Source organism: Rattus rattus, chromosome X, assembly GCF_011064425.1.
Source record: "Rattus rattus isolate New Zealand chromosome X, Rrattus_CSIRO_v1, whole genome shotgun sequence".
Classification (NCBI taxonomy): domain Eukaryota; kingdom Metazoa; phylum Chordata; class Mammalia; order Rodentia; family Muridae; genus Rattus; species Rattus rattus.
In genome coordinates this window covers 102,315,914-102,330,374 of record NC_046172.1, presented here as the reverse complement: position 1 = coordinate 102,330,374, position 14,461 = coordinate 102,315,914, and the positions used below count along the sequence as shown (strand labels likewise).

Genomic DNA, 14,461 nt, shown 5'->3' with positions numbered 1-14,461 from the left:
TTTTAATGGCTTCACATGATCTGATATAGAGTTTGAGAATTTCTGATTAGCCATAATTAGCAGAGGAAGTGTATTTCAATCTGCCCAGTAAAATGGATTTCAGGAGAGTCTTTGGGGTTATCTAGTAAATGACATGAACTCTGATCTGAGTATAGTCAGAAAGTGATTCAGGTAGAATCAGGGCATCTAGCTGCCACCCAGAGAAAAAAGAAGAGGCTTTCTTAGATCCAGATGTGCTTCCTCCACATGGGCAACAAAATCCGAGGCATAAAAGGTTTCTGTAGCTCTCCCTCATCAATGCTAATCCAAGACTCCAATTTTAAAAGTACCCTGGCCTCTATTACAAGCCATACCATAGCTGTGCTTTAAGAACATTATATTAAGTGAAACAAGCCAGTCTAAAACCATGTTGTGCTTCTACTCATGTGAAATGCTACAGAAGCTATAGTCAAAGAAACAAAAACCAGAAAGGTACTGCCAAGTACTTTAGGGAAGCCAAGTTAATGTTTACTATGGAACTAGGTAGAACTTCACTTTTGAATGATGAAAAACTCATAGATGCCAGGTGGTGGTGACACACACCTTTAATCCCAGCACTCAGCGGGCAGAGGCAGACAGATCTCTGAGTTGGAGGCCAGCAGGGTCTACAGAATGAGTTGCAGTCCAGCCAGAAATACACAGAGAACCCTCTCTCACAAAAACAAACAACAAAAAAAAAAAAGAAAGAAAAAAGAGAAAGATTTGCAGAGGTCTGCTGTACAACAGTATGAAAATACTTAACACCAACCCCAATTAAGGATAAAATATTTTTGAAAGTAGTAGCCGGGTCAGTTTTCTTTAGCAGAGGTAAACAATACTTAAGAACAAGGAACAGAAGATAATGGGCAATTATCTTCTGAACAGAAAACAGGTAGAGGTCATCTTCTTGTCACGAAGAAGTATTGTTTATATATCACCATTAATCCCAGAAAGAATAGTAATAATAAACCCTAAAACCCTACCCTATGATACTTTGCCAACCAAGCAACAGGAAAATGAAGGGCTTTGCTTCGGCCAATTCCATGTGATAAACTATCCTGATATCATTCTCTTGGCCTACAAGCAAGGCTGCTTTTGGTCCCCCGATACAGTTGACTTCCAAGACTATCTGGGGGGAATGATAAGCAGTGTTCTGCTTACAGATTTAGAGACGTCTTTGTCAACCGATACCTCTTTTTTTTTCTATAAATCATCCACGTCACTTGGCATTTAGTCAGAATCTGAGCTGCCTGGTAGGTTACTGCAACAAGCAAACCGATGTGCTGACATTATTTTTACAAAATTGTTTTAGATACCTCATGTACTTTGGCTCTCATGAGATGAGGTCAAGGGGGACTTCAGATACACTTCATTTTATAAATAAGGAAACACTCAAAAAAGTCTATATGCACGGACAAGAGGAAGTACTAGATCCTCAACATGATCTTTGTTCTTCAAGTTGAAGCCTTTTGCTGGTTAAATGTTTGTCAACTTCACACAAACTGGAGTCACCTCGGAAGAGGGAACTCAATGGAGGAAGTGTGTCTATCAGACAGACCTGCGAGCATGTCCGTAGAGCACTTTGTTGATTAATGATTGATGTGGGAGGACCCAGCTCACTGTGAGCAGTGCCACCTCTGAGTAGGCTGAGCAGGCCATAGGGAGAAAGCCAGTAATCAGCCTTCATTTACAGTCCCTGCTTCAGTTCCTCCCTTTAGGTTCCTGCCTTGAGTTTCCTTCAGTGACATGGAAATGTAAAGAAAAATAAATCCTTTCTTCCCCAAGTTGTTTTTGACACGTTGTGTTTGATTAAAGGAACAGAGAAGCAAACTAATACTGGCCCCTAACAAACCAACACTTAGACAATCCAGTCAAATATGGCTGTCCTAGATGTCATTACTGACAATATATGTACCACATGGAGTTCAATATTGTGGATATGGTGGTAAGAATATAGTTCCATAATAGAGCATAGTTTAGCATTCACAGAGTCCTAAATTCAGTCGTCAGTATTACTAGAAGAATGCTAGCAATAATCCTGGGGAGACTGGATCCCATCAAAGCTTTTTCTAGCCAAAAGGTTATTCAGGGACTATATGATCAGATGAGCATCTCCTCCAGAGTATCAAAGTGAAAAGAGATCTTCTAGTGAGACAGCCCAGGTTGCAATCTTGGCTGTCTCTTGGTTTGGGAAGATCTTAGGACTAAAAATAATTATCTTCAACTATTTGTTTTAATGATTCAAAAGTTGGGACAACCTTGTATTCATACTGTCCAAGTGGGCTTTGGAAACTTACCATTGGAAGTGAAGGACACTATTTTGTAGGATGGCCTAATTTTCCCAGCATTATCCTTGACCATTATCTGAATGTTATGATGTTCATAATTAGATTCCACTTTAGTCAATTTAAAGGAACAACCAATGTGTTGACCTTCTCTGTGGATGTTTTCACATTGAAGACTTTTCCCCAGACTGCTGTACCTACAAGATAAAATGAGACAACACTCTATTATTTTGAAAAAGGTCAAGAGGCAAAGGTAGTCATTTTTAACGGCTGAAAGAAATGTCCACGAAATGAAATACCTTAAAGCAAGGCATGCTAGCTGTTTTTAAAAGCCCATTTTCTAGTGTGCCTCATTTCATATTCTAGAGGAAAAGACCATCCTTTGTTGATGGTATTAGTATTCACCATAGCCATGAACACTGGAATCCTGACCTGCCTCTTCTGTGTGAGGGAGGAAGTTCTGAAGCCAGGATGAGAAGTTTTCCACCTTCTGAAAACGCATATATACTCAATGCTTGTGGTTCCCCTGCGCTCTGCTATGCCTATTCTTTCTCTGCCTTCTTAGTTTGTTTTCTTCCTTCTTCCCTGCTCTCAGGGGTGGAAGAGTCACTGACATCCTTCTCTACTTGTGTTTTGTGTGTGTATGTATATATCCATGTGTGTGGGAGCAGATATGGATACAGGCAAGAGGGGAATATTAGGTATTTTTCTCGAATGCTCTCCACTTCCTGAGATAGGGTCTCTCACTGAACCAGGAGTTTTGGTTACATTGCCTGATCAGCCCCATGAATCCTTCCATCTACTCCACCCGAGTATTAAGATTAAAGGCATACACCACTGCACCCAGCTTTAAAAAAAATCTGGATGCTAAGTATCTGAGTGCAAACCTTCATGCTTACAAGGTAAGGAGTGTGCTAATGAAGCCTCCCCTTCTCTATTTCCAATTCCCTTATCCGCTCATTCTCAGTTTGTCACCCCATCCTCTGACTTTAGTTTGAATTCTGGGGAACACCTAAACCTGACCATTTACCTCAGAATTCTTCCCAGAGATTTCCCTCTGCAGAGAAGTGTCTCACTGTGTAGGTCTGGCTGCCTTGGAAATCACTCTGTATACCCGAGTGGCCTGAAATGACAGAGATTGACCTGCCTCTGCCTCCTGAGTGCTGGGATTAAAGGCATCTGCCACCATGCTGTACACATCCTGGATTTCTAACCTCATCCATTTGAGTATTTCATCTCCCTCTTACCTCAGAGTCATTGTCTGCAGGCGCAACACACACACACACACACACACACACACACACACACACACACACACACACACACACACACACACTGATCACCACTGAGCTCATTTTCTCACGGTCCTTAGATACTTTGAAATGACCTCCTCCTCCCCTTTCTCTCTTTTATGATCAAATTTGTTTGCTAGATTTTGCTTAGAGCCTTATCTTCTGTGATATTCCCACTGGCCACCTCTCAAATTCATGACCTCACTGTTGCAGACTTCATATTTGACCTCCATGGCCTTCATTTTTAATGTCCTCCCATTACTGCCAGATCAACATTCATCAAAATTCATTGAACTGGTAGACGGGAGCTGTTCAGGGTCATGCCCGCTTCCAATAAAAATACTGTTGATATACAATGGCTTTCTAAAGTATTCCCTCTACCATCTGGCTTTCATAATTGGTACTGCTGGCACCCTAAATCTAATTTCACTTCTATACACACCTTCCCCAGTGGACATGAGCACCTAGCCAATGAATAGTATTTATTACATTACATTCTCTCTCTCTCTCTCTCTCTCCTCCCTCTCTCTCTCTCTCTCTCTCCTCCCCTCCTCTACCACCTCCCTCAAGACCCTATCTCCTGTCCATCTCCTTGTTTTCTCTCATATCAAAGTTATCAAGACTTCTGTTTTTTAGGAACTAAAAAAGACAGTGTCAAGTCTTACATCATCTCCCACAATTGGAATTGTGCAGATTCTGCAGAAAAGGAAGACATTTTAAACAAAAAGAACAGAAAATCCCAAACCCTTGACCTGTAACCTCAAAATTATCTGTAGTTTTTCCTGAGCTCAGGAATCAGAACTCTGACAGAAATGCACATCCTGCTGAAAATCAGGTTTTTTAAAAATGAAAATGTAATATATTTATTCCTGAAAACACTACAAAGAAGTGCTCTGCTACAGAAAATGTCTTTCAAGAGACGGTTCGTTTCTTTGTGTTGTTGTTTTTTAGACACAGGGTCTTCAAGACTAGACTGTCCTCAATCTCACTATGTAGTCAAAGATAAATTGAACTCCTGACATCCTCCACCCTCCACCTCCAAATTGCTGGGATGAGAAGCATGTGCCATCATGATCATTTAACAGCACAAAACCTTTCCTCTTAATCCGTAAGTCTCTATGGATCATAAAAGCGAATTTTTAAAAATTAAGTTGCTGTCATGAGTATTTGGGGGATTAGACAGTCCTGGAATATTTCCACCCAAAACAGAAACTAAAGCTACTAATGACATTTTTCTTACATAACAAAACAAAAAGCTTGTGATTAATGTGCCTTTGAAAAGACAATGAAAGGAACGTCTGCCATGCATAGTCTTTTAGGTTCATCTTTCGCTTGTCTCTTTGACAGTTCATAGATACTCATGGACCCTGAAGATGACTGATGTGAGGGTTAGGGAAGCCCTTAAATTCACTGGAGCTGTTCAGGTCAGGCCCCTTCCAAAGCAAATATCCTGCTGGGACACAAGTCACTGTCTGGGTTTGCAAGCAATGATTTCAAATTCAAAAAATAACTCCCTATTTTCTGGCTGGGGATTAGGGTAAACATTTTGGCATTTTGCACAATGTGATATACACTGGTACCTAAGCCATCCTTGGTGTTTGCTAGTCAATGCCACATCTGGATTCCCCTGACTTTGGGGTTCTCATTGAAAAAGGGAAAAGGAAGAATGAGCTGGATGCCCATTCCATGTGGTGGAAAATGAGAGCAGCACTGGGTGCTGACATTACCTGCAAGGGAATACAAAAAACTAACAAATACCAGCATCTACAGATGTCACATTTACCCCTGACCAGGAGTCACCTTCCCAAACACTTCATATAACAGCCTCAACAATCTTCAGAAGTAAGTATTATCACTATCCCACTTTGCAGATGATAAATCCCAAGGCTTAGAGATAATGAAGCTCATTTCTAGTAATAGATTTGAACACACACAGTGTGGTACTAGAATGAAGAATTTGTGGGATAGTAAAAAGAGAAGCCATGGGACAACACTTACCAAAGAAAGGTACCATCCAGGTAAAGTCACTCGTGACCTCTGGAACTGGCTAGTGAGACTGAGTCCCTGAGATCTTAATTTCATTTAAATTAAACTGCAACCTGTCTGTGGTGGTTTGAATGAGAATGGTCCCCACAGGCTAATATATTTGAATGCTTGGTCCCCAGTTTTTCCAGATACTTTGGGAAGGGCTAGAAGGTATGGCCTTGTTGGAGGAGGTGTGTCCCTGGGAGTGGACTTTGAGGGTTCAAAAACTCAAACCATTCCCAGTGAGCTTTCTTTCTGTCTCATAGTCATGGATCAATATGTGAGCTCTCAGCAACAATTCTAGCACAAAGCCTGTCTGCCTGCTGCCATGCTCCCTATCATGATAGTCATGGACTCCAACCCTCTGGAGCTGTTAATCTCACAATTAAACACTTTATTTTCTAAAAATATTTTCTAAAGTCTTGGTCATGGAGTCTTAGCCCAGCAGTAGAAAAGTAACTGAGAAACGGTCATACAGTCAACATCTCCTGTTTATATTATAGAAAGAACTTCTGCCAAACGGCCAGCTCTGGAAATATTTTAACAAAGAAGTAGGATCTTTGATACATGACCCTTGGGTGCCAATGAACCACCAATTTCCAGATCACTTCTTGAGCCATGTCCAATTGGAGATTTTGCCCTACCAAAAGGTATCAACATGAGTTGGAATGCCAACTAAAACACTGTCTGCTGTCAACCCTGACAAGAGCCTACATCACCCCAGAGAAGAATGCTTTTCCAAGTTAATCCCAAGGGGACATTGTTTGAATGGTTTGAGTTGAAATTTGGTTTATGCTAGTATATCTGCAGGGAATGAGGCCCTTCCCTATTTTTCTCTTCTTTTACTAGATCTTTAAGGACTGCTGCACCCCAACTATAAGAGCTGGATTGCTTTCCTTCATAGTCTGTCATAGACTGAGGTAGTCTTTTCTAATGCTCTTTTTAATCCCCTCCTATAGGCACATTTCTAAAGGAATTCCCTGTCTTTCTAATCATAATAACTCTGGGGTTAGTAGCATAATAAACACAGGGACTCTACCAATTCCTGTGGTATCTTTAAAACCTGTAATAACAGCTTCCCACAGACTTCACTGTAGCACAGAGCCAGGAGACTCCTAAAGAATTATTCTGTTTGTTCTGTGCTAGCAAGTCTTGGGAGCCAGATGTACTCAATCCTTCTTTGTCGCTCCTGAACGATAGTGATGCTGGGTTGTTTATACTGCTTGGTCCTCACCCTCTCCCTGACTGTTCTCTAGCTTTGGATCCTACTAAGAATTTCACAACTGATTTAATTGAATGCCTACCTCATGTGTCAAGAACTGGGGAAAACACAAAACAAAGCCCCTGCTCTCAAAGGAGACTGCTGCCTGGAGAAGGGAACTACTAGTAAGTAAACAGGAAATGACAACACACTGCACAGAGTACTGTGTCATGCACAAGCACTATTGGGGATATGTCTCCGGACTTGAGAAACTCGAAGAAGATTCTCTGAAGAGGAAATTGCATCTGAACTGAGCTGAGGACAAATGAGAGGCACTGGATGAAAGGACAAGGTGTAAGCTATGAGAGAAGGAAAATGTTCCCCACTATTCTGTGTAAATATCCTGTGGAACTACCACCAATGTTATGTGTATTGAAGTCAGTGTAAAGAATAGAAATAAATTCAATATAGGATACAAGAGGGGCAAAGGTCCAGAAGGATGAGACAGGCTAGCCAGATGATAGTAAGTGTTGTCTGTTATGTTAAAGAGTATGAATTTGCCATAAAAGTACAAGAGAGCCACAATAGCCTTAAGAAAAGGTGATTCAATAGGTAGCAAGAATGAGCAAGTAAAATTGCAAAACTTCCAATGAGAACTTTTACATGGGGATGGGGGTTTGGATAAATCCAAACCTCCAGAGTAGACCACACAACCTTAGTACGGTACCACCTGGCTTTACGTGTTCTGTGTCTCAAACTTATCAGGCTGAGCCTCTCACCCAAGGGAGGAACAGAGTGACTGCAACTCCCCAGAACACTTAGGGCTTTCCTTCGACAAATCATGTGATTTGAGGAGACTGCCATGCCAGGCCTGGTTTATATAAATGCACTGTATATGGATATGTTGAACTATCGCAAGGCAGCCTATAAATATGCATAATTTCTATGTATCATCTAAAAATAAATTTAAATGAAAAAATGGGTATTTTGCCCTCTGTCTACGATCTGCCTATGAATGATTTATTACAGTACAAATATTTTCCATGATGTCATCCGGTAAAATGGTTACTGCAGGATGCCTTTTTTTTCTTTTTGTAAAGTCTTATGAATGTTCGGCAAGTGCTCTACCACTGAGCCACAGCCACAACTTGACATTCTAGGGCATTCATCTTCAAGTTCTAGAAGATTCCCAGACATGCCTTTCTCAAAGCGGTTGTTTGGAAAGACAGACTCCCAAAGTATTCTCCTTCTCCATTCAGCTGTCCACATGCCTCAATATCCTTGCCCTAGTTAGACTGGTTTGTTGGTCAATTTTCCGTAAACCTAGACACATCTGGAAAGAGAGAATCTCAATGAGGAATTGCTTCCATCAGATTGGTTTGTGGGAATCTGTCAGGCACTTTCTCCATTAATGACTGGTATGGAAAGAGCCCAGCCCATTGTGGATGATACCACCCCTGGGCATGTGGTCCTGGGCTATGTAAGAAAGCAAACTGAATATGTCAGGGGGAGCAAGCAAGTAAGCAGCACTCTTCCATGGCCTCTACTTCAGTCCCTGCCTTCAGGTCCCTGCTTAAGTTCCAGCCCTGACTTTCCTCTAACATGGATTCTAAACTGTAGGTTGAAATAAACCCTTTCATCCCTTAGCTGCTTTTTGTCATTTTTATATGGAAATAGAGACCCGACTAATACAATCATCACAACTGATAAAAGGGATAGAAGAGGCTGGGTACAGCAGGGCTATCAGAGCCCATGACAACTAATTGCACATTTCAAAGACTGGAAGTGAGTTTGAAGGCTGTCAGTACACAGAAATAACAATACTTTAGGAGAGAGACATGGTAATTACCATAATTTGATCACTGCACAAAGTATATATGAACCAAATTACAATACAGTATTCTACAAGTATATAGAAATTTAGCATTTTTAAAAATGATTAAGTATACCCATGAAGTCTCAGGGTCTTTGTAAAAAGTAAATAGACCTGATTTTTAAAAAAAATCCCAATTTCAACAAACATGATGATGCAGGAGTACTGCCACAGTTTGAAATTGCCAGCAGGATACACAGTAAGTTCTGGGCAGCATAAGCTATAAGTGAGAACCTGTTTTCAAAAGCAGAGAAAAGGAATGAATTCTTAATTCTTTATATGTATAGAAGTACAGAAATGGCTCTCAGGGGGAATTGCAATGTTTTTTTTAAAAGTCAGTTTTATGTGCTATATGCTGTACATTCCATTTCAGAGACATTCTTGAAATAACAAAATTATGTGGATGGAGGACAGATTAGAATGGTTGCCAGAGGTTAGAGACCTTGAAGAGGGAAATGAGAAACAAGATGGGCTGTAGGAGATGGCTATGACTATGAAAAGGGCAACTGGAGGGAACTTAGCACTGGAGCCATGTGATAAAGCTGCACAGAATGCTACACACAGATACATTTGAAATGACTGTTATGTGACTAAGATTGGAGACTGTACCAATACCGATTTTCTGGTCTTGATATTCCTTTAGAGTTTACCACTGAGAGAAAGGAGTGACAAGAATACCGGGGTCTTCCCATATACATGTTGCAATATTGTGTGAATGGGCTTTTAAAAATAGGAAGTCTTTTTAAGTAGATGCACCTTCTATTCAACTGTCTATTCTTGTGGTGTTTTGGCATTTTGTTTGTTTTGGTTCTTTTCCCTTTTTTGTTTTGTTTTGTTTGAAGGGTGGAAATTTCTTTATTTTTGTTGTTTACAAATTTCTCATTACATTTATTTATAGGTATTTATTTATTTAGTGAGAGATATACATGTCACGGTGCATGTGAGGACCATAGAACAACCTGCAGAACTTACTATGTAGGCCCCGGAGAGCAAATCCAGAACCCGAGGTTTGGAAGCAAGTGTCTCTCTCTACAGGCTGGGCCATTTCGATGGCTCTTTTATTTTTATTTTTTAGATTAAATTTTAGGTTGCCATAGCAAGCAATGGGGTTAATTATGAATAGCCTATCTACTGCCTTCATAGAAAAGGGTAGGCTGGAGTTGAGTATGTGGCTCAGTGGGAGAACACTTTCCAGCTGTTCTGGAGCTTGCTATATAGACTAGCTGGTATCAAATTCAGACGTCTGCCTGCCTTAGCCTCCCAAGTACTGGATTTAAAGGTATGCACTACCATGCTCCAGCAAAGGCCTGGATTTTTATCCCCACCACCACATATAAAAATAAGCTGTTCAGAGCCAAGCTTGGTGGCTCATGCCTTTAATCCCAGCACTAAGGAGACAGAGACAGGTGGATCTCTGTGAGTTCAAGGTCAGTCTGGCTTAAACAATGAGCCAAGGACAGCCAGGGCTGTTACCAAGAAAAACCCTGTCTTGAATACAACAAATGACTGTTCTTTTTTTTTTTTTTTTTCTGGGGCTGGGGACCGAACCCCGGACCTTGCGCTTCCTAGGTAAGCGCTCTACCACTGAGCCAAATCCCCAAACCGCCCCCCCCCCTTTTTTAAAACAAGGTTAAACCGAAGGCTCCCAACACAACCAAATTCAGTGTTCCAGTTAACGTGCTGTGTGTGCAATACATACTCACCAATAGTAAAAGAGTATAGTTGGTGTCTGGGCTTGTATTCTTTCCAGGGAGCCAGGAACACTTCATATAGCTCAGGTTGTGCCAAATGCACTGGAGTTCGGTCACAGCAGACTCAGGATCCCCTAGAAGACCCAGGTAAAAGTCCTTGTCATGGAAAAGCATCAACAACCTAAACCCTAATCTCGCACTCATCTCACCAGGAGTTCCCTAGGATGGGGAGAATACAAATGTCATCATTCACAGCTTGCTCTCCTCCCTTTTTATACGGAGAAAACAGCTTTTGTATCTCTAAAGGAACCTTAGTCTTCTAACTAGAGAGAATGGTTAAAAGTCAAATCATATTTCAACCCTAGGCAATGCCTCCAAAATAACTAACCACCCTGTGTTTTATCATTTTAATATTTATTTTATTCAAATATAATTATATCACTCCCTTTCCCTTTCCTTCCTCCAATACCCCGTACGTCTCCCTCACTTCCTCTCAAACTGACGGCCTCTTTTTCTTTGGTTATTATTGTTAAATATACATATGCATGTGTAAGTATATGAACACAACCAGCTAAGACTGTTTTTGTTGCTTGTGTGCGTATGATTTCAGGACTGAATACTTGGTACTGTGTGTGTGCATATGGGTTATGTGCCGATGAGTACATGTCACTGCAGAAGTCAGAAGACTCCGATACCTGGAGCTGGAGTTACAGATGGCTGTCAGCATCCTGACATGGATACTTGGAACCTAGCTACAGTCCACTGGAAGAAGCAAACCTTTTGTCAAAACACAATTGACTTTCTTCTCTTCCCATCCAGGGACGTTCTATGGAAACCTAAGCACGACCTAAGATTTAATAGCTGTTGGTTGTCTGCTGTGGTTGTAGGGGGTTCCTCTTCCCAGACCCCTCTTTTCTGACATGGTTTTCTAAGTAGCGTAGGATGGTCTGGAACTTTTCGTGTAGCATAGACTGGCTCATTCTTCTACTGAGAATAGAGATGTGTATCACCAAGATAGCTGTCTTTATCTTTTGGTAACTCTGTGTTTGTCTGGCTGATTTTAAAATACTGGCTCAATCTCCTGGGTTCAAGAAAATTCTTCTCATCTCTGTGTCACAAATAGATGTAACTACAGGCACATGCCACCATACCTGGCCCAACATCCCCCTGCTGTGACATCTCTCTTGATAAAGATTTCACTTCTCATGTCTCCACACTAATTCAATGCCTATGTTTAAAATGTCAGCCTTTCACTCTCCTGCTCCTTGAAAGAATACTCCACTGGCCCATCACAAACTATTTTATGTCACAATATAATTGCTTTTCCAAGTATTAAAGTCGTAAAAAAGTACAAATATAACAGGGCAAGCTGGTTTAAATCATCATCTCAGTTGCCTCACAGCCCTAAATTTTATACCTTTAAAGGCATTTAAGTATTTAAAGGCATAAAAGTATTTCTTATGTTCTTTCGGTCAAGGCAAAGCAGAGGAGGCTTGAAGAACAAGCCACGAACTGCTAAGGTTCGGAAGTTGGAGGTGAAGCCTGGTTCTGCCTACCTAAGAGCTAAGATAATATGAAAAAACAAAAGGTGCCAAGTATTTATCGTAATCCTCTTAATGGTTATAAGAGGTAGGTACTCCCCTCTTAGAGATGAGGAATATAGTTGGGGCAATAAACAAATCAAGGTCACACAATTAGTAGCTCAGCAAAGCTCGGATTTAGACTTTAGCAGCTGGTGTCTGGTGGCCTTGCTTTCAATTAATTAATGTAGGTTCCTCCCTGTGCATGAAAGGCAGAAGGACTATCAAAGTGGTACTAGGGGACAATGATCCTCACCACCCAAGAGATTTTCCTTTGACTAGTCATGTACTCAGCTTAGGCTGGCATGATTATTCTCCATATCAAACTCATTTCCATATGTAAAGGATCAGATAGTACTATAGGTTCCCTAAAAGCGCAGGGCTAGAAGACCTAAAGCAAATCAATTCATCTTCTTTCTATCATGAAACAGATCAGGGTAACAATGACTTACTCAGTTCAGATAAGTAGGTAAGGAACATATGAGGGAGGAAGGGAGGGGACTGTGTGTGTGTTCATTTTTCCAACTATAAAAGAAAGAATTCTAACTATGTAGATATCATTATTATTCAAACTCTCTGTGAGCAACTTGAAGTGGCAACATCCTCAAACTTATCAGCATCTAGCAAAAAAGGTCCTGATACTTCTTTGACTCAACAAAACTTTGAGAATGAAATGAACTCATCACCAGTGAGGACACTGAGCAACTTGGTATACTCTTGAACTACCATGGGAGAACATTTGTATCTGTTACCTTCGGGGGGTGAGATGCACTTTTTCACCAAAGGGCTAGGCTTCTCACTTTCATTGGTGCTACACTGGGACCCCACTTGCAGACAGATTTTCTCATTTAGGGGTAATTCCTTTTTACGACGAGTTTCAGGAGCAATTTTCTGAAAGTAGAAATTTAAAAAAAAAGAGAGAGAGAGAGAGAAAGAAAAAGAAAAAAAGTAACTTCTACAGAAAACACACACATACAAAAAGACACTTAAATAACAGTCTTAGCAGACCCAAATGTTTAAGAAAATGATCAGTTCTTAAATGGTATATGTGAGTGATGTTGAAGGAGTTGTTCCACTTTTCTGCCATGCCTGTAGACATTCAGTGGTGTCTCAGTCCTGGTTTTGGTTGTTGTAACTTTGAAGTAGAGAAGCAAAACACTACTGACATTTAATGGATGGAGGCCAGGAATGATAACCGGCATCCTATAATTAACAGGTTTGCCCACCCTTCTCCCAGAAAAAAATTATTAGCCTACTAATAAATTATTACCCTGCATCAGGCACTAACAGTACCGCCTAGCACTGAAAAACTCTAGTGTAGATAAAGACGAACTCCTACATCTGAAAGTAAAACTCTTACAACATTAAGGCTAACATTAACTTTCTATAAGCAAACTTGAAGGAAGCAATTATTAAAATTCAATCAAGATCAAGGTTAAAATATGCCACATCAAAACTCCAGTCATCACGGAGATCTCTGGAGAAGAGGATCCAAAGGGACACTTTCTTTATTAAGCACTTTTTTTTGTGGTGTCTGAGTAAGTTTCAAGGGTTGCTAAATATATACTTCCACACTTCATCTGGAACACAGATAAAGAAGCTTTGTGGAACCACAGAGGCCCCAGAAATCTCAGATCAGACACCAGAAATCTAAGACTAAAATCACAAATCTGCTTGTTATGACTCAGAACAAAGTTATTATGGGCCTCTCTAGGAAATTAACATTTCCAGAGGTGACAGGAGTAATTAAGAATGAAGCGGCTTTTAATCAGAGTTTCAAAGACAGCACTTCCTGTTTTGTAATAGTTTCTGACTCAAGTTTCCCATAGTATTTCCTTTCATAATTTCCTGGTGGCCATAAAAGAGAGGAAAACAGTCCGTCAGCAACCTACCACCTCAAGCAACAGATGATATTTTACATGCCTGCTGCTGGCTGGGAATGAGGGAAACCCGAGTCGCCTCCGAACCCAAGAAACTAGGCTGCTCTCAGGAAGTTACCAACAAATCCACCATGAATATGCTGGAGCCACGATATGCATACAGAGATAGAACAGTTCTTTGGCACAATTAAGATAGTGCTCTGGGGCTGGGTTTAGCTCAGTGGTAGGCGCTTACCTAGGGCGCAGGCCCTGGGTTCGGTCCCCAGCTCGAAAAAAAAGAACTCAAAAAAAAAAAAAAAAAAAAAAGATAGTGCTCTGGAAAAGTGGGGTGGGATGACAGAAAAATAGATCTCTTCAAGTAAATTCCTGGCTTGGAGAAAAGAGGTGGTGACTTAACACGGACATAGAGAACCCAGCAAAATGATGCTTATCCTCACGGGGGCCTCCAGCTTGCTATTCATAGCCAAGGGCATTTTCACAAGGAATTCTTGAGTCTTTGCCATGAAACCTAGTTATCACTTAGCTTCCCATATAGGCCTCTGCCTACCAGGATGTAACAGAACAGTGCTGATAGAAGTCCTCCTGGGATGCCTCCTCATTTTACGATTGTTCCTTT

The 14,461-nt window shown here is 40.8% G+C and overlaps 1 protein-coding gene across 1 annotated transcript in view; it reads right to left on the bottom strand.

Annotated features, from left to right (window-relative positions):
* The window catches only part of Il13ra1 (interleukin 13 receptor subunit alpha 1), a 57,920-nt gene that overhangs the window by 27,158 nt on the left and 16,301 nt on the right, over positions 1-14,461 (bottom strand). The window contains 4 exon segments of the mRNA XM_032890013.1: positions 2,316-2,500; positions 10,398-10,405; positions 10,407-10,519; positions 12,718-12,856. Of these exon segments, the coding sequence (XP_032745904.1) occupies positions 2,316-2,500; positions 10,398-10,405; positions 10,407-10,519; positions 12,718-12,856 (445 nt within the window).